The sequence below is a fragment of the Myotis daubentonii genome, chromosome 5 (genome assembly GCF_963259705.1).
Source record: "Myotis daubentonii chromosome 5, mMyoDau2.1, whole genome shotgun sequence".
Classification (NCBI taxonomy): domain Eukaryota; kingdom Metazoa; phylum Chordata; class Mammalia; order Chiroptera; family Vespertilionidae; genus Myotis; species Myotis daubentonii.
This window is the reverse complement of record NC_081844.1, coordinates 104,152,690-104,171,167: the sequence shown is the minus strand read 5'-3', so window position 1 is coordinate 104,171,167 and position 18,478 is coordinate 104,152,690. Positions and strand designations below refer to the sequence as shown.

Sequence of the window (18,478 nt, the reverse complement as noted above, 5' to 3'; positions counted from 1 at the left end):
AAGTCCTCAAACTAGGTGGGAATAGTCAAGTACCTGGCTAGGTGTCAAAGTCAGTCAAGATTCTTCTGGTTTAAAGTGATGGCAAATTTAACTCAAACTACTTTAAGTCAAAATGTAAGAGGGATGGGATAGAGTGGCTCCACGTAATCTCCAACTACAGAGGTGTCTGGCTTCAGGCATGTGTATCTCCAGAGCCTCATAGGATAGCACGAGAAATCAATCTTTTTTTATCTCCTAACTCTGGAAAACTCTGTCTTCATGGGAAAGATGGCTGCTGGCAGTGCTGAACAGCTTAGCAGCCCCAGTACAGAAGAGCCCACTGGGAATTTGAGTCATATATGCATTCCTGAAACAATGACTATGGTCAGAGGGGCAAAGATGCACATGATCTTGGTCTGCTGAGGAGCTTATCCCTGGAGCTGAGACGAAGGTTCAGCCCCACTTATATGACGTGATCTGTCAGTTGGGGGTGGGGAGTTTCCAAAGAAAAATTTCTGACCTGATGAAGGGGCAACAGAAGCCAGGCAGCTACATATAACAGGCTCTACTACAGACATAATGGATAGCTTATTCCATACAATACCCTTAAGGTTAGTTGGGCATGCTCAAGGGATATCATTAATCATTGGAATTGCCTTCTTCTTGACAAGCAACATCCCTCCAGTCCAAGCCAGTCTGGGTTGAATAGACCATAAATGTAACCTGAAAAAATCTTACCCAAATTTTCTCTCCATTACAGTGACCTGGACAGAAATAATATCACCAGGATCACCAAGATGGACTTCGCTGGACTCAAGAACCTTCGAGTCTTGTAAGTAGCACATTACTCTCCAGCACATTTTTATATTTAGCTCTTCAGCCTTATGAAAGGGTTCCATTGCCCTAACATTATACACCCTAGCACTGGGCAACAGGAATTTGACATTCTGTGGCACAAAACCCTTCATTAGGTACCAGGTTTTCACAGGTATCTCACTCTGTGTCTCACTGCTGCTGGCTGGGCTAGGCCAATGGAAGAATTCTGTCCCGTGACAGGGAAAACAGAAGGCCATACATGAATAAGTCAACATGCCCAGCTTCTAGGATGACAGCAATGTCAGACTGACTAACCATTCTTCCCTTCCAAAGAGATTATAATTTCTTCTCCAGCATGTGCATTAAAAGAGAAATCAGGACAAACGTTATTTATCTTGTTGTTTAATGGAGAGGGAAGGGGAGGGGAGGGGAGGGGAGGGAGAGAGAGAGAGAGAGCCAGACAGGGTCAGAGCCCTTGCTGAACACTGAGCTATGCAGACAGGTAGCAGAATGTGAGATGGGCATTTGCAAAATGGGGGAGCAAGGAATATGAGGTCTCATTTCTAAATAGTGATGCCTCATCTCAGTCTAAGCTGCCTCCCACACACACCCCGACCAGGGCCAGGGGTTAAGCCTTCAACCAAGGTACATGCCCTTGACCAGGAATCAAACCTGTGACCCTATGGTCCATAGGCCAACTGGCCAAGACTGAATTCCTTGGCTTTTAGATGGTTGTCTTCTCCCTGGGGACCTTTCCACTGTCTTAGCTCAATGTATGTATGTCTACATTTCCCCTTTTTATAAGGACACCAATCATATTGGACTAGGGCCCATCCTAATGACCTCATTTTAACTGGATTACACAGTACAGACCTCATCTCCAAAAGAAGGTTGAATACACTAGGGGGAAGGGCATCAACATTTGCATTTGAGGGGGAATACAATTCTACCCATTTAAATAAAAGTCCTTCTAACTCTCATAATTGCACATATGATGCTTTTCGGTTTTAACCTTCTCATGAATAGTCTGATTAGTCTCCCTGCAGCTTATGGAGTATTACTTGTATAACACTGTTTTCCTGATTGAGAATTCATAGTCGTAATGAAGATGACAAGCTAAGGTATATGTGGTACCTTCCACAGACCAACTCTATGTTATATAGTTATTAACCCCTACATGTCCAGAGGAAACAGGGGCTCAGATAGGTTAAGTGATCCCAACTCCACAGAGCAGGTAAGCAAGGGAGGAGGAATCCGAACCCAGGATGCGTGCTTTCTCACCTCCGCGCAGTGCCCCTTGCGTTATAGGGAGTTTAGAAAACCAGTAGTCTACCTGCTGGTAAATGCACCACGGATGAGCAAGCTGTTTCCTGAGTGTCCCTGAGCACCAGCGTGTGAGGACACTGGGATCCGAATGCGGGGCCTCCCGCCATCAGATGCTCTCCCCTCGGCGTGTTCTCCAGTCTTCGACCAGCACACGGCCTTCTCTCCATCCTAGGAGGGAAGACCCAGTCCCTGCCATGTCTGTCTTTTGCTCTAAGCAGCAATATGTCTGTCAGGTGACTGGCAGTTCTGACAAGTGTGTGTGCTCAGAATTGAGGCTGGGAGTGAGGGAATTCCAGGGCTCAGTGTTAGGGTGTTCTTATTGAGGAGATACAGGCAGTAAAGACCCGATTCCAGGTAATTGTTCTGCTTACAGAACAGGCATTTAGCTTCTCTCATTTTCCCCCCGATTTCTAACCCCCCGGCATCTGTGAAAGATTTCCTCTCATACAAGTCAGAAATTTCACCTACTGCTTCATATTCTAACAGAGTCAAAAATAACCCTTTGATTTTCTTACCATTATATCAGAAAGACTAATAAAAATTCCAATTCCCATCTCTTCTCTCTGCAAATAGAAAGTTTAAAATAATCACATAAGATCGTGTTAATATCTTCCGGATGGTCTACAACATTCCTTTGACTTTGGTTTGTTGGTACATTCTTCTTATTTTGTTTCAGTTAATGGGTACAATCTTACTTTGATAAGCGATGCCAAAACCCTCTCCCTTCCCCCACATTATAGACTCTATCAATATAATATGTTTCACTGTCTCATCAATTCATAGGCAGTCCCATTCAAGTGGCCCATTATTGCTCTACAAGCATCAAGCAGGTGGGATAATGGAAGTGCTTTCTAACAAACACCAATAAAATACCCAGACATATCAACTGTATTTTTCCTTAATCTTTGCTGTTTAGCAGAGTAGCCTAAATAACTATCTTTTTTGAAAAGCGTTCACCCCACCTTGGTATCTTCCCTGTATCTGTTTCTTATTTACGGTTTATTGTGAAACCAGAAAAGAATTAATGGTCTTGAATAATTTGATCTTGCCACCCATTTCCTAGCAGAATGGGTTACACGGTGCTAGGAATGGGCAAAAGCAGAAAAAAACAGAGATTGGGGAACTTTGGCCTCATCCAAAGGCAGTTTTCCCAAATAAAGTGCATTCAAAGAGAAGATGTAAGAATTACCCTTCACAGTTCTTTCTCCCAAAGAACTCCGCTGTGCTATCAGTTAGTTCCCTTTCTCGGTAGTCTGTTGCAAGAACTCTGCTATGCCCACAATGTGGGAAACAGCTTTCTCCCAAATGAGGCCAATAAAGAGCCAAACTCCACCCAGCCATCATCCCATGAGCGATTTCCGATTCTGATCCAATGTTAAAACTAAAAAAATTACAATGCTGCAAATGAACACAGTCTGTGTCCTCCTAACTCAGAACAGACAGGAACCATGGATGGTCCAGCTCTTGGATCCCCTGACCACCTACCTGGTCAGTAACATGAGAGTGATATAATCGGCTTTAGCACAAGCTCCCAAACTGGATCTCAGTGCCTAGAAGTGAGGGTGGATGGTTCACAGCTCATTGATTCATTGATTCATGAAATATTGATTATTCATTGAGCCCTAAGTGCCAAGTATTAGGCTGGGACTCTAATAGACGTAGGAAGTGGATCTAGAAGGGGCCCTCAGCACCCTATCAGTTATGATCCCATTAGGAAAGAGATGATGCTCACACAGGACAAATGAGAGTGAATAAGGAATTATTGGCAAAGGTGTGGGAAAGAAGAGATGGCATAGTTCCCTGGGGCTAGCAGCAACAGGTCTCTAGGCCTTGAGGAGCAGTGGGATGAAGTGGTTACCCTAGCAAAGGTAGAGACTGCCTGACAGCACCTGTGGTCTTGGGTAGAGAGATGAAGTCAACTTGAGGTGAGCTGGAAGAGAGGGAACTGGGAATAAGTCTCTTAACCTCACTCAGTATCCTCTATCCTACTGTCTCCTGCTTGGGACTTCTGCTGGCTGAACCCAACAGGAAGCCAGAGTTGAGGAAGTTTCTGATGTGATGAAGCTGATAAAAGTTAGCTTCCCGGGGCCTCCGCAAAGTGGGAAGGGGCAGCTATCTACACAGATGTATTTGCATTTTTCTACCCCTCTTTCTGAAAGCGGCTGGCAGTGTTAGATTAATTAGTACAGAACTAAGAGATTCATCGTAGGGGTTTGGAGTTTGATTCCTTCCAAACCCAGAGGGGCTGTGACACTCAGCCTCCCTATGTTGCTCCTTGTTATAATTGGGAAGTAATGACAACAAGCCGTGTGATGGATTGATAGATGGTAAAAACCCAGCTGAACAAACCACCCGTCACTAATATTGAACTGGTTCCCTGTTTAGCAAAATGTGCTAGCGTGAGTCTATTAGCATTCCAAGGCCCTCGTTGCCATATGGCGGGGTGGAAAAGGAAGAGAAGGGAAGGAAAATAACATTTATTAAACATCTAATTATACTCGAGATCCTGGGCTAGATAATTTATATACTTTGCTCCATTTTTATTTTCATTTATGAGATTTTTTTTTTTAAAATCCTCACCCAAGGATATGCTTTTATTGATTTTAGAAAGAGAGGAAGGGAGAGGAAGCAAGAGAAAGAAAAACATTGATGTGAGAGAGAAACATTGATCCATTGCCTCCCGTAGGCAGCCCATCCAGGGATCTAACCTGCAACCTGGATATGTGCCCTGACCAAGAATCGAACCCCCGCAACCTTTTGATATACAGGATGTGTGTGTGTGTGTGTGTGTGTGTGTGTGTGTATTCATTCCAATCAACTGAGCCATACCAGCCACAGCTCACTTATGAGATGTTTTTAATTTTTTTTCCTGTTTTACAGGAAAAAGTCTTAGAGAGGTTGACTAGATAGCCCAGTGTCATTACCATCAGCTGGTAAGAAGGAAGAAAAGGAATCTAAATCAAATCTGGCAAGCACACTGTAGTGGGAGTTAAGAGTCCACCCAAACTAGCTGTGTGACTTTATATAAATAATTTTTCCTGGACAAGTCTCTTAATCTCTCTGCTTCATGGTGTCCATATAAAATGGGGAGCCTATCAGAGGCCTGAAGTAACGTAAATGTATGAATCAAAATGGATGAGGACTATGGCAAAGTGGGGAGTCTGTGTGCCTTGCCGACCCATACTCAGTTCTGGACAATTGTTGATATTTGGACATGGGACAGCTGAGTTTTCAAAAGGAGTTTCTCTCTCTCTCTCTCTCTCTCTCTCTCTCGAGAGAGAGAGAGAGAGAGAGAGAGAGAGAGAAATATCCTGATTCCAAAATACCCCCTTCACTCTGAGAGTCTAAATGAGAAACTTCATGTGGCCTAGACTAGCCTTTTCCTTGATATAAAATCAGTATGTGCTGTGGCCCTAAGTCCTCTTTAGGTTTTCATCCATTCAATAAGCCTTTATCAAGTGGCTGCTGTCCAGGCAAATGTGAGGCCTGGGAGTATGATGATGAGCCCTCCTGGTCCTCATGCATATAGATGGACTTGAAAATAAACGTAAAGGCCCAAGTGTGAACCCTAAGAAGTTTGGGGCTTGGGGGTGGTTATGAAACATCTCAGAGGTGTGCGAGGTGGAGGCTGTCATGGAAGGAATCCGTCTGAATGGAGAGCTAAGCCTCTGCAGGCTGCTCTGCCTTCCCCCTGCCTTCGCTTCAGGTGCTTCTGGGCACTTCTCCTCCAACCTGATCCAGAGGAGCCCAGGGCCCTTCCTAAATGCCACCCTCCAGAGAAGCTCACGTCCATCTACACCAGTGGTTCTCAACCTTCCTCATGCCGCGACCCTTTCATACAGTTCCTCATGTTGTGGTGACCCCCAATTTCATTGTTACAAATTGAACATAATTAAAGCATAGTGATTAATCACAAAAACATCATGTAACTATATATGTGTTTTCCGATGGTCTTAGGTGACCCCATGAAAGGGTCGTTTGACCCCCAAAGGGGTCGCGACCCACAGGTTGAGAACCGCTGATCTACACTCATCCCATTCAACCACCAGCCCTGGATGGAAACTCGGTAGTTTCATTGCTTCCCTTCCCACCCGTCCAGCTAATCCGTTTTAAGCTGCCATGTATTTTTTTAAATTCGGGAAACAAATGTTTCATTGTATGCTCGATTCTTAGGATATGCCACATGCACGAACCTAATTCACTTTAAGCAGAGTGTTTAGTTTTGTAATCACCTGCATGGAAGACTTTGGAGGTCAGCAGAGCCCGTGGCTGGGAGTCCTAGCTTTTGTGACCATCACGCTCCTGATGGGCACAGGCAGTACTGAGAAAGGAGTTCCTGGCACCAGGCTGGTTTTCCTTCGTTACAGGCAGGCGTCCAACAATAGCTTCACCCTTTCTACTGGCTGACCCTGAGACAGTGAGCAGAGAAGGCCCTTTGTGGTGAAGTATTTTTGAATCCGTGAGGGAGGAAGCTCCAAGGGAAGAGATGCTGATTATATGTGTAGTTTTTATAAGAAGCAGCTTTTACCTCTTCCTTTTCTGTGCAACATCCTGCAGTGCTTGGGGGGACATTTGCTGAGAACATTCTTAAAATAGAGGCATGGAAACCAATCTGTCAGGTAGAAGTGTGCAGGCGGTGAAACCCTGGTTACCGTGACACCAAGCTGGGATGTGAATTATCTTGTCCCACCACTCTGGTCCCACCATTCTGATCCCAGCTGGGGGCCCCAGGGTCGTGGGATGACCATGCCTGCATGACCTGTGCCTGGCCTGAGGATCCCTGAGCCCTTCTTGTCCTTGACCCTCACTGCCTCTATGGTTCTAGGCATCTGGAAGACAACCAGGTCAGCATCATCGAGAGAGGCGCCTTCCAGGATCTGAAGCAGCTGGAGCGATTGTAAGTACAGCACAACCTCCTTTCTTGAAAAGTCATCTTTTTTCTCTTTTTTTGGTAAATTGGCTTCATTGCAACCTTGCTAAAAAAAAAAGGTCTCCAGTGTTTAATAAAATGTTTGTTATTATATTTAAAGCACATTAGATGCATGTCACAGAGACGCTGAAATTCACATAAACACTTTTTCTTTAAAAGATGCTAGAACTGGCACCTGGGTTTGTTTTTCTTCTTCTCAGCCTGAACTCTCTCTTGGCATTTGTATGTGGGGTTAGTTCTGGCCCGCCTCAGCCTTCACTTTCAGGGAGGAAGGAAGCCCACAGTTAGTTCCCCGTTATGGAAACCAGTGTCAGATACCCCCTGCTCCTCTGTACAGGTAGTATGCTCCCCAGTCAGGCCCTCTCCTCCTGCCTGCGCTCCTTCTGCCCCATTCTCATGGGAGAGGAAGGACAGCACATGGGCGACGCCTGTGGAGGGCCCGTGTCTCTCTCTGAGTGCGCATTAGCCTGTGTCAGGGAGCCCACACATTTCCACGGCAGAACACATTGCCAGTGGTTTAAAAATAGGCCGCGGTTCTGACTGCATCAGAGCGGGAGAGGGAAAGGGGCAAGATGGGAGATGGATGGAGCCTCCATTTGTTTTGTTGATTAATGCTTTTGCAGAAAAGTCTGGGGTCACTTTGATGAGGGGAGCTGCTCAGATGGTTAAGTGGGCAGCTTCACCTTTCTTCAGTTAATCACATCTGGCAGCTCATAACATCTGGATATTTGCTTTCTCCCCTCTGAGCGGGGATTGTCCCCAAGAGCACTTAGTCATGCTGGTGGGTGGCTCTCTTCCTCGCTTCCCTCCACATCCTGGTTGACCTGACATTGCAGCCTCCTTCTCCTGCAGTTGGGTACAGGGGGGTTGCAGCAGCTCACTGCTCTGCCAGTTTATCTGGAAGGATGTTCCCTGTTTACCCGTCCTGTTTTCAATTTCATCTACAGAGATGGGCTTGGGGAAAGGTGAGGCCTTGCCACCAACTCGTTAGCTTTGTGATCATTCCATCTGGGATGACAGGGGAATGGGTAGGGGTGTTACCCTCAAAATCCATCACTCCCTCTCTGTTGTGTAAATTGTCTCATTTTTGTTCTCTTCTGCTGGGTCAAAGGCCAGCGTGTGTTCTGCTGCTGTGGTTTGGAAATATGACATTTCATTCTTATAAGGGAAAATAGTTATAAAAGTAATGAGTGTTGCCTCTGTTTATGTTTTTATTTTTAAGTTTCTTAAAGCTTAAATTCTTCTCCTTGTTTAGACCAAGGAAAAACACATGCAAGTATTTGTTGGACCTGGTTTCTTTCTATGAAACAGTCAACATTTCTATGGAAGGATAAATATACAGTCCTTAGTGAAAAGGCTAGCTTAGCTCTTCCCTAGTCCTCTGATTAGAAGGATAAATAAATTTCCAATTCATTAATTTCATGATTGTCAGAAGGGAGCTAATTGAGTACCTTGGAAATGCCAGGAACTGTGCCAGTGTTTTATATGCTGTTATTTTATCCTCACAAAACTCCTGTGAGGTGTTATTACCCTCATTTTACAGATGAAGAAACAGAGGCCCAGAGAGATGGAGCCAAAGAATTGTCAGGGGGCAGCCAAGATTCAAAGCCACATCTGTCCAACATCAAAGCCCACGTCCTTTCATGCTTCTGTGCTGCAAACTTTAGATGAAGTGTGATCTTTAGCAATGGCCCTGCAAATAGCCTCCTACATACCCATTTCCCTCAAGGGAATCTCAGAACTGAAAAGTTCTGGCCAAGGCACTCCTCTTTGGCTTGGTGATCATGGATGAAATACTGTGCGTGTCCAGGGGCGAGCGGGGTTACAGTTGCAGGGTTAACCTGCCTCTTTCTCCACTTTGGCTTATTAGGAGGGTAAGGCTAGCTGCTGTACTAGATAAACCTTCGAATGTCACGGCTTAACTCAGTGGAAGTTCACTTCTTATTCATATCAAGCCCAGGAAGGGCATTCCTCGTGGTGGGGCCTCTCTCCCCAGGGGATTCTCAGGAACATGGGTTTCCTCCACTCCTCAGCTCTGCCATCTTTAAATCCTGCCTTTTACAGTATCAATGTTTGTCTACATCAAGCCCGTGGAAATGAAAACAGCATGAAGGGTTGCACATGGGAAGTTTTCATGGGCGAGACCCGGAAGGAGGACATGTCACTTTCACTCATACATGCCTTGGCCTAGAACTCAGTGGAGGTTAGGAAAGACAGTTGAGTGATATGCCCAGGAACTAGAGGAAACAGGCTTAGTGGACAGTTAACCAGTCTCTGACTTACACTGCAGGCAAGCTAAAAAAGCGCTTGGCCAGCAGGAAGAATGGAAGTATAGGCAGCTGACTAGTATTCGCAGCTGGATAGGCACCCTCATTTAAGGCCTTTCTGCGTCACCAAGGAGTGTGTGTGACATTATCCTAACTGGGTTAATCTTGTTTCAGTTATCCAGTCTGACCCCACACAGACTGAGAGCTAGAGAATGGGAAAATACAACAACTGAAGAAGTAGATGGCTGATTGTGCCATTTTTAGCTCTCACTCCTGGCTTACTTTGTCTGTGTCTGTATACTTACTAGTAGATTAATCTTTATTGGTCATACCCTGACATACAGCCTGGGAATTATATGGGTTTTTGATCATTTATTTCTTAAGTGATTATTTTCATCCACAACAGTCATTACTGGTTTGATCTCTTGAGCCTTAATGGGAAAGGGGAGACAGTTCTGTCCTGTGGATCTCAACTCAGAAGTCTCTATTCTTTATTCCTCGGTGAATGAATCCCTGCTCCAGACTGAGTTAGGTGCCCTTCCTCTCATAGCACATGATTGTCTCTGTTACAGCACTTACCACACCATATTTTAATTTCCCATTTGCCTCATTATCTTTCCCTAAAACTATGAGTATGTTGAGATCAGCATTCATGTTCTATTCAGCTCTTAATCTCAAAGCCTTGCACAAGGCATAATAGTAAGTGCTTATGGAATATTTATCAAATACTTTTAGGACAATGCTCACTGCACTGAATTATCTGGTCCACAATGTTAGTAGTGCTAAGGTTGGGAAACTGTGCTCTTTACCGATAATGTGTCAGATAGCATCTTAGGCACTTGACACACATCCTCTCATTTAATCCATCCAACAATATTATGAGGCTAGAATGATCATATCCCTGACATGACAAAATATAAAATTCAGAGCACTGCCTATGAAGTGTTATTGCTAAGTATGTTTAACCTAAACCTATTTTAGCTAAATCTCACTTCTGGTTTCCAGAAAATGGACAGGATAGAGGAACAAGTTAAATAAAACTAAGAGGAAACAAATACTGTAGAGTGGGTCATTTTATAAGATAACTGCCCTGGCCTCTTCAAAAAGAATGCCATGAAAGACACCACATATGAAGGTTGTTGTGACTCTAGTCATAAATAGATAAAACAGACTTTAAACAGGATACTTTATTGGCGGTAAAGAGGGATATTTCATAATGAGAAAGGAGGAAAGACACATAAAGCAAATAATGACAAAAGCAACCAACTGAAGAATAAACAGTCTTTTTAAGTGCATATGGAACTTTTATCAAATACTAGAGGCCCGATGCACGAAATTCATGCAAGAGTAGGCCTTCCTTTCCCCAACTGCTGACAGCAGCTTTCCTCCGGCCCTAGCTTTTCCAGAAGAATGTCCGGAATGACATCCAGAATGACATCTGGTCTAATTAGCATATTACCCTTTTATTATTATAGATAGTCTAGAAAGCAGGTCTCAACAAATATCAAAGGATTGAAATCATGCGGATTATTATCTGTGACCACCACAGAAATATTTAAGAAATCAATAAATGATAAATATAAATTTTCAAATATTTGGAAATTGAGTAATATACTTCTAAATAACCTCTGATTCAGAGAATATCACAGTAGAAATTTTAAGATATATTTTTTCTGAATCATAAAATATATCACAATATGTAGATTACAGTAAAAGCCATGCTCAGAGGAAAATGTATAGCCTTTTAGCTATATTATTCATGTATGATATATGTTATATATAGTATATATTTTAAAAGAACTAAGGCTAAAATTTTGATGAAAATATCTATCTTAAGAAGCTAGAGAAAGAACAAAGTAGAAGAAAGGAAATCAGTAAGAGCAGAAGTATATGAAATATAAACATATATTTATATATATTAGGAAAACTCTAAAAAGTCAAACTTTAAAAAATAATTAATAAAATTATAAGAACTGGAAAGACTTATCAGAAACAAAAAAGAAAGAAGACGAAATTACCAATATGAGGGATCAAAGGTTGGACATGACTATGGACTTTACCAAGATTGAAATGATAATCAGAGGAGATTTTGGACAGTGTTATTTCAATGATTTTAATGATTAAGTGAAATTGAGAGCTGAAACAAGAAGAGATAGAAAGTCTGTATAATACTACATCTAGTAAAGAAATTAAAATTTTAATTAAAATATTCCACCAAGAACATTTAGGTTCAGATAGCTTCACCAATAAATGCTACCTATATTTTAATTAATAAATATCAATTTAACACAAAAATCTATAAAAAAGAATGGATATTTATAATTTAGACAGCATAACTTTTATAAGAAAACCCAACAAGGATATTTCAAGAAAAAATATAAGCCAACCAATTTCATAAATATTTTTACAAATTATTAGCGAAATGAGTTTGGTGATACATTAAAATGATGTATTACAACCAAGTTTGGCTTATTTGAAGAAGGCAAAGTTGGTTTAATATTTGAAAGTCCCCCTTCCCAAATAAAAACATACGGAGTAACTAGGATAGCAAACCCAAAGACACACAGACAGCACTACTATAAAACTAGTTGACAGTGTCCCAGGAAATCCCCACCCCCACCCCTAAGATAAGCAGGTGGGGGAAAACAGTGTATGGTTACAAGACCATTGTGTTATCTCATCTGTGTGGGGAAAAGCAGAGGGAAAGCAACTGAAATTTTTAAGGCCCTGAGAACAGATCGCTTCAATTACCAGTATGTTCTTACTGTAAAGCACAGTGGTCAATCTGAGAAAAGCTGCCAAATTGGAAGAGAGTTTGGTTAGGTCCAGTTCATGGGACAAAGAAATGGCAATGTGATAATGACTGTTGGTATTAAGAGTATTCTGGGCCCTATAAACTCTTCAAACTAACAAATACACGGTCCGTTTTCAAAGAAAGGTCTAGCCTTGAGAAGAACTTATGAGAGTAGTTAATTAGAACAGAAAAATAGTAGAAATGAAAAGAGAACGTATTGATGAAAGTGTTAGAAATTACCAGAAGATTCATAATTTAGAAAATACGAGGCCATGTTTTTCATTAGTTTGCAAGAGAAACCAAGAAGGAGCTCTAAGCTCTTGAAGGTAGAAAATCTATCACTTTCCCACCCCTCCCTCATAAAACTAGAGGGAATTTCTTTTATTTAAGAAAAAAAAACCCAAAAGGATTATGATTGAAGCTCATACAAAATTTTTTATAACAAAAATTAAAAAGAAAAACATAATAACCTCCATAGAAACAGTGAAAACATGCAAGAAAAAGGCACTCACAAAACAGATGAAAACTATAATAGAATAGATAAAACTAGCTACACACTTTGAAGATCACATAAACTATGAAAGAACAACATAAAATCTGAATTTTAAAAACTCAGAAATTAGATGATTAATAAAAAGTAGGATTTGAAAGGAGGAGTGAAGAACTCAAGAAACAATTTAGAAATAAAAAAAAAATCATGTCAAAATAAATACTGCCGATACAATACTGAAAAAGAACAAACTTGGAAGAATTATACTATCAAATTTCAGACTTACTATAAACCTGCAGTGATCAAGACAGCATGGTGCTGGTGGAATAATGGCTATAGAAATTAATGGAACAGAATAGAGATCACAACAATAGACCCATTCAAAAATAGTCAACTGATTTTTAACAGGTGGAAAAAAAATTCAAAGGAAAAAGAATAGTCTTTTCAATTAATGACACTGGCACAACTGGAGGTTCATATGTAAAAAAAGACAAACCTGAATTTAGATACAAACCTTACTTCTTCCACAAAATTAAATTCAAAGTGGATCATAGTCTTAAATGTAAACTATAAAACTTCTAGAAGACATAACAGAAAAATCTACATACCCTTTGATTTGGGGGATGAGGTTTTTTTTATATATATATAACACAAAGTATGAAAAATAATACATTGAACTGTATTATAATTAAAAACTTCTGCTTTGCAAAAGGCACTTTTAAGAGAATAACAGACAAGCCACACACTGGAAGAAATTTTTTTGCAAAACACATCTGATAAAGAACTTACATACCAAATATAGAGAGAACTTACAAAATTCAACAGTAAGAAAACAAACCGTCCTAGCCCCTAAAGAAAGAAATGGGCAAAATATCTGAACAAGTACTGCACCAAAGAAGATATATAGATGGCAAATAAGCAAATGAAAAATTCTCGCCATCATTTTTCATTATGGTTATGCAAATTAAATGAGATACCACTGCGCACCTATTAGAATGACTAAAATACTACAAACTGACATTATTAATTGCTGGCAATTAAGCAGAGTTACAGGAACTGTCATTTATTGCTGTTTAATAATGCAAATGCAAAATAGTACAGCCACTTGGAAGGCAGTTCAGCAGTTTCTTACAAAGCTAAATGGAGTCTCATGCAATTCAGATCAGTGGTTGCTAGGGATTGGGGAAGAGGGGGTGGAGGGTTGAACAGGTGAAGCATGAGAGAGGAGGGGCTTAGAATGGTGAAACCATGCTACAGAATACTGAAGTGGTTGATATGCGTTTATCAAAGAACATAGAATTTTACAACACAAAAAAGTGAACCTTAATGCATGCAGGTTTAAAAATTTTTTGGAAATTGGAAGATCCCAAAATGGAATGCAGACTATAATGGCTGTATGAGTCAACCTTATGGAAAGTGATGAGGGAAAAGGTAGATTTGGAATGTGTAAGACTAAAAGTAAAAGGAACAGCACATAAGAACTGTACTCTAGTTGTTCAGTTGTTTCCCGCAGGGGTACAGGTTAACAATTCTGACATCACTGTGCATGTATATTGCAATTGAACAATGGATAGTGGATGGTGGGGACAGGTTTCTCACTGTGGAAATGGTGGTTATAGACAAGCAATGAAGATAGCAATAAGGATACATGTGGTAATGGATTAGAGTCAAGGACATCAGTATGAACCAATGTTTAGCTTAATATATGATACCATCACTTAATATAGATGAGTATCTTCTATAGATATAAAAGCCTAATATGCAAAGTGTGCCCTCAGAAGTTCAACCAACCAGGAGTTCGATCTCTGGCTATGACGTGAGATGATCACCAGGGGGCAGAACATAATGAAGGAAGGCCCTGTTGGCAGCTGGCAGCCACTAGGGACCCTACCTATGCACAAATTTCATGCACTGGGCCTCTAGTATACAAATAAATATAGGTTTATTTGCAAAAAAAATAGGTTTGTTTGCAAGCAAATATTTCCTTGCTTTATCAGCAAGTGGGCCTAGAAGCAATGCACAGTGGTAGCAATGAGCATGCCTAGTGCCAAGTTGTGGTTTCTAATGCCATGCTCCAATAAAATGGGACCAAGGCGTCTTGGAGGAACTGGCTGCTTCTGGGGCTGGGGCATGGTATCTGTTGTGCCAAAAAGGAAATGCTCAACAAAAAAACCAAAAATAATAATATTAATAATAATACCACAACACCCCCCCCCAAAAAAAGAAAACAAAACAAAACAAAAAACAGGCTTATGAGGACTTTGGCGCAAACTGAAAGACTTCCTAATGGCCAAAACTCGAACAATTTGGACAACAAAATAAATTAGATTATAACCAAAGTATAAAATAAATGACTCCATGAGTCCTTAGTGATATAAATAAATGATTGAATAAATAAATCAGTGGGGAGATGAGAAACCTCCCATGCCAAAGAATTCTAAGTAGTTTATGTAGATTTCCTGCCCTCAAGGAGGTGGAACATAACTGCTCACTCCTTAATTTGGGGCTTCGAATAAGGCCTCCCTTCATGAGTATGAAAGGAGAGGAGACGGTGGGGATAGCAAAGGGGCACATACTACCTCAGCCAGGTGATGAAGGTCAATATGATAAGTAATGTCATGTTGAAAGTATGCATCTTTGATATGATGCAATGAAAATAGCAGTTTACATCCATGATCTTCATCTCAAAAGCCTATAAACCCCAGGATCATGAGAAAAACATCAGACATCCCAACTGAGGAACATTCTAAAAAATCTCCCCATAGAACTCCTCATACTAAAGTTATAAGCAGTCACAGCCAACAGGAGCATAAGGAGCCATGAGGACTAAATGCAATGGGGCATCCTGGATGGTGCCCTAAAACAGAAATAGAGACAGGCTGAAAACTAAAGGAGCCTGAATAAGTATTGGTTTGCTGGGTGTAGGGTACATTACTCTGCATTATCTTCCCAACTTTTATGTAAATCTCATATAAAAAGTTTCTTTTTTAAAATAAAAGGTGACTGTGCCAAACCCTACTTAAATTACAGATTCGTGAGTGAAATAAATGTTACTGTTTTACATTAAAAAAATACATACATACGTTCCAATCTAGGAGGAATTTAAGAGCAAATAAAATGGATAATGCTTTAAGAGAAATGGAAAATGGCAAGTAACATGTTTTAAAAATCAACAATGTATTAATATAGAGGTAAAAAGAATTTATAAGAAAATAAAAGATATAGAAATCAAATACGTTCTAACATATGAATCTCTGAGGAAGAAAGCTAAGGCATCTTAACAAAAGGAAGATAAACAACCCAATCAAAAAATAGGCAAAGGTCCTAAATCGACACTTTTCAAAAGCGGACATACAAAAGGCCAAAAGACATATGAAAACATGCTCAAAGTCACTAATCATCTGAGAGATACAAATCAAAACAACAATAAGGTACCATCTCACACCTGTCAGAATGGCTATCATCAACAAATCAACAAATGACAAGTGCTGGTGAGGATGTGGAGAAAAAGGAATCCTCGTGCACTGCTGGTGGGAATGCAGACTGGTGCAGCCACTGTGGGAAAAAGTATGGAGTTTCCTCAAAAAATTAAGGATGGAACTCCCATTTGACCCAGTGACCCCACTTCTGGGAATATATCCCAAGAAATCAGAAACACCAATTAGAAAGGATATATGCACCCCTTTGTTCATAGCAGCACAATTTACCATAGCTAAGATTTGGAAATAGCCTAAGTGCCCATCAGCAAATGAATGGATTAAAAAGCTGTGGTACATCTACACAATGAATACTATACTGCTGTTTAAAAGAAAGAACTCTTACCATTTGCAACAGAATGGATGGACATAAAGAGCATTATGCTAAGTGAAATAAGCCAGTTGGAGAAAGATAAATATCACAAGATCTCACTAATTTGTGGAATATAGTCAACAACATAAACTGATGAAAAAAAAATAGATCCAGAGACAGAGAAGCATCAAACAGAAAAGCATCAAATAAGCATCAAACAGAGAAGCATCAAACAAACCTCAGAGGGAAGGCAGGGGAGGGTGGTGGGTGGGTAAGAGACCAACCAAAGGACTTGTATATATGCATATAAGCATAACCAATGGACACAGACAGTAGGGGGGTGAGGGCATGTGCTGGGGAGTGGGAGTGGCCAGGGAGAGGTCAATGGGTGGAGAAGGAGACATATGTAATACTTTAAACAATAATTTTTAAAAAGAAAGAAAACTAAAACAATGGAACAAAGCAAAACTAATAGTAATGAAAATTTCCTGAAATTTAAGATGATTTGAAGGTACATATTGAAAGGACACTGAATGCTTAGAAAAATAGATCCTGAAGGTTTAAAACCAAACATATTCTAATAAAACTACTGGATTTTAAAGCTAAAAAAGTCCTTAAGCATTCATCAGTTAGACACTTAAAATGGAAAGAAAATCAGATTTCCAGAATACTTTTTTCACCAAAGCCAGAATATAATTGAATAACTTTAAGGAAATAAACTTATTTTTTTAATAAAATGTGAAGCAGAACTATACATATATTCAAGTGTAATGGCAGCAGACTATTATGAACACTCAGATCATAATTCCTAAGGACATCATGATTCCTATGGACCCTTTCCCACGGCGTCTACCAGAGAAAAGTTTCATGCAACCGAAAGAGTGGAGAGACATTGGCTCAAGGACAGATAGAGTCTGCACGGTCAAAACTCCCTGGGAGACAGGTGTGACCTGTGACTGAGTTTGAGATTCCATACAATGAGAGAAGGGCTGTGCTCTCTGTGATTCTCCATGCTTGCTCTCCTTCCCTCTGCTGGCTACGTCCACAGTACTCTAAGAACTTAAAGGATGTAGAAACACAAAATCAATGAATTCTGGGTCCCTGCTAACATGTATGTTACTGTAACACGAAATTTGTGTAAGGGGCTTGGCCCCCACCACCGGCTACAAAATGAACAAGAAATAAACTTGTTATTTCAGAAATAACAATGAAATTCATCTCATGAACAGAATAAATGAGAAATGTATTTTTATCTCCATAAATGAAGAGCAAAATATTTAATACAATACTAATTCATGATTTGAAAACATTTAAAATATTAAAGACAAAATGGAACTTTTAAACATAAAACCTAAAACAAACATCATAGTTAAAGGTGAAAATTTGAAAATATTCCTCGGTGAGATGCCTGTCATCATGATTTGTAGTGAGCATTGCATTAGAAATTGGTCCTGGCAATGAGAAAAGAGGGAGGGAGGGAGGGAGGGAGGGAGGGAGGGAACAGATATAAAGATGGAATAGAAGAAATATATATATAAATGTCATCATTTACAGATGACATGATTGAATACACAGAAAATACAAAATAATCTACAGATAAATTATTAGGATTCCTAATTGAATTCCCAAGGCCATTGGACACAAGATTAATATTTCTCTATCTTTCCCTCTCTCTTCTACTCTCTCTAAAAATCAATGGAAAAAAATATCCTCCAGTGAGGATTAAATAAAATAAAAATAACTGGAATTATAAAAACAAAACACAAAACTGAAGCCTTCAAAAAAAAAAAGCAAGAGAATGTCTATATATCAGCGACAAATAATTAGGAAATTTTTAAAAATGATGTTTACAGTAACACCAAAAATATCAACTTCCCGTGAATATATCTAATGAAAGACGTGTAAGACCTAAGCACAGAAAATGACAAATTCATTGGGAGAAATGAGAGATGACTCAAATATATGTATAGAGAGATGCATTATGTTCATGGCTTGGGCAACTCGGTATTTCAAAGATGTCAATTCTCTCCAAATTGATATAGAGTCAGTGAAATCCTAATCAAAATGTTAATAGCTTGTAGAAATTG

General features: G+C 40.2%; 1 protein-coding gene across 1 annotated transcript in view; it reads left to right on the top strand.

Annotated features, from left to right (window-relative positions):
• Positions 1-18,478, top strand: part of SLIT3 (slit guidance ligand 3) — a 530,647-nt gene that overhangs the window by 41,829 nt on the left and 470,340 nt on the right. Inside the window, exons 2-3 of the mRNA XM_059699139.1 lie at positions 740-811; positions 6,947-7,018. Of these exons, the coding sequence (XP_059555122.1) occupies positions 740-811; positions 6,947-7,018 (144 nt within the window). The remainder of the gene's footprint in view (positions 1-739; positions 812-6,946; positions 7,019-18,478) is intronic.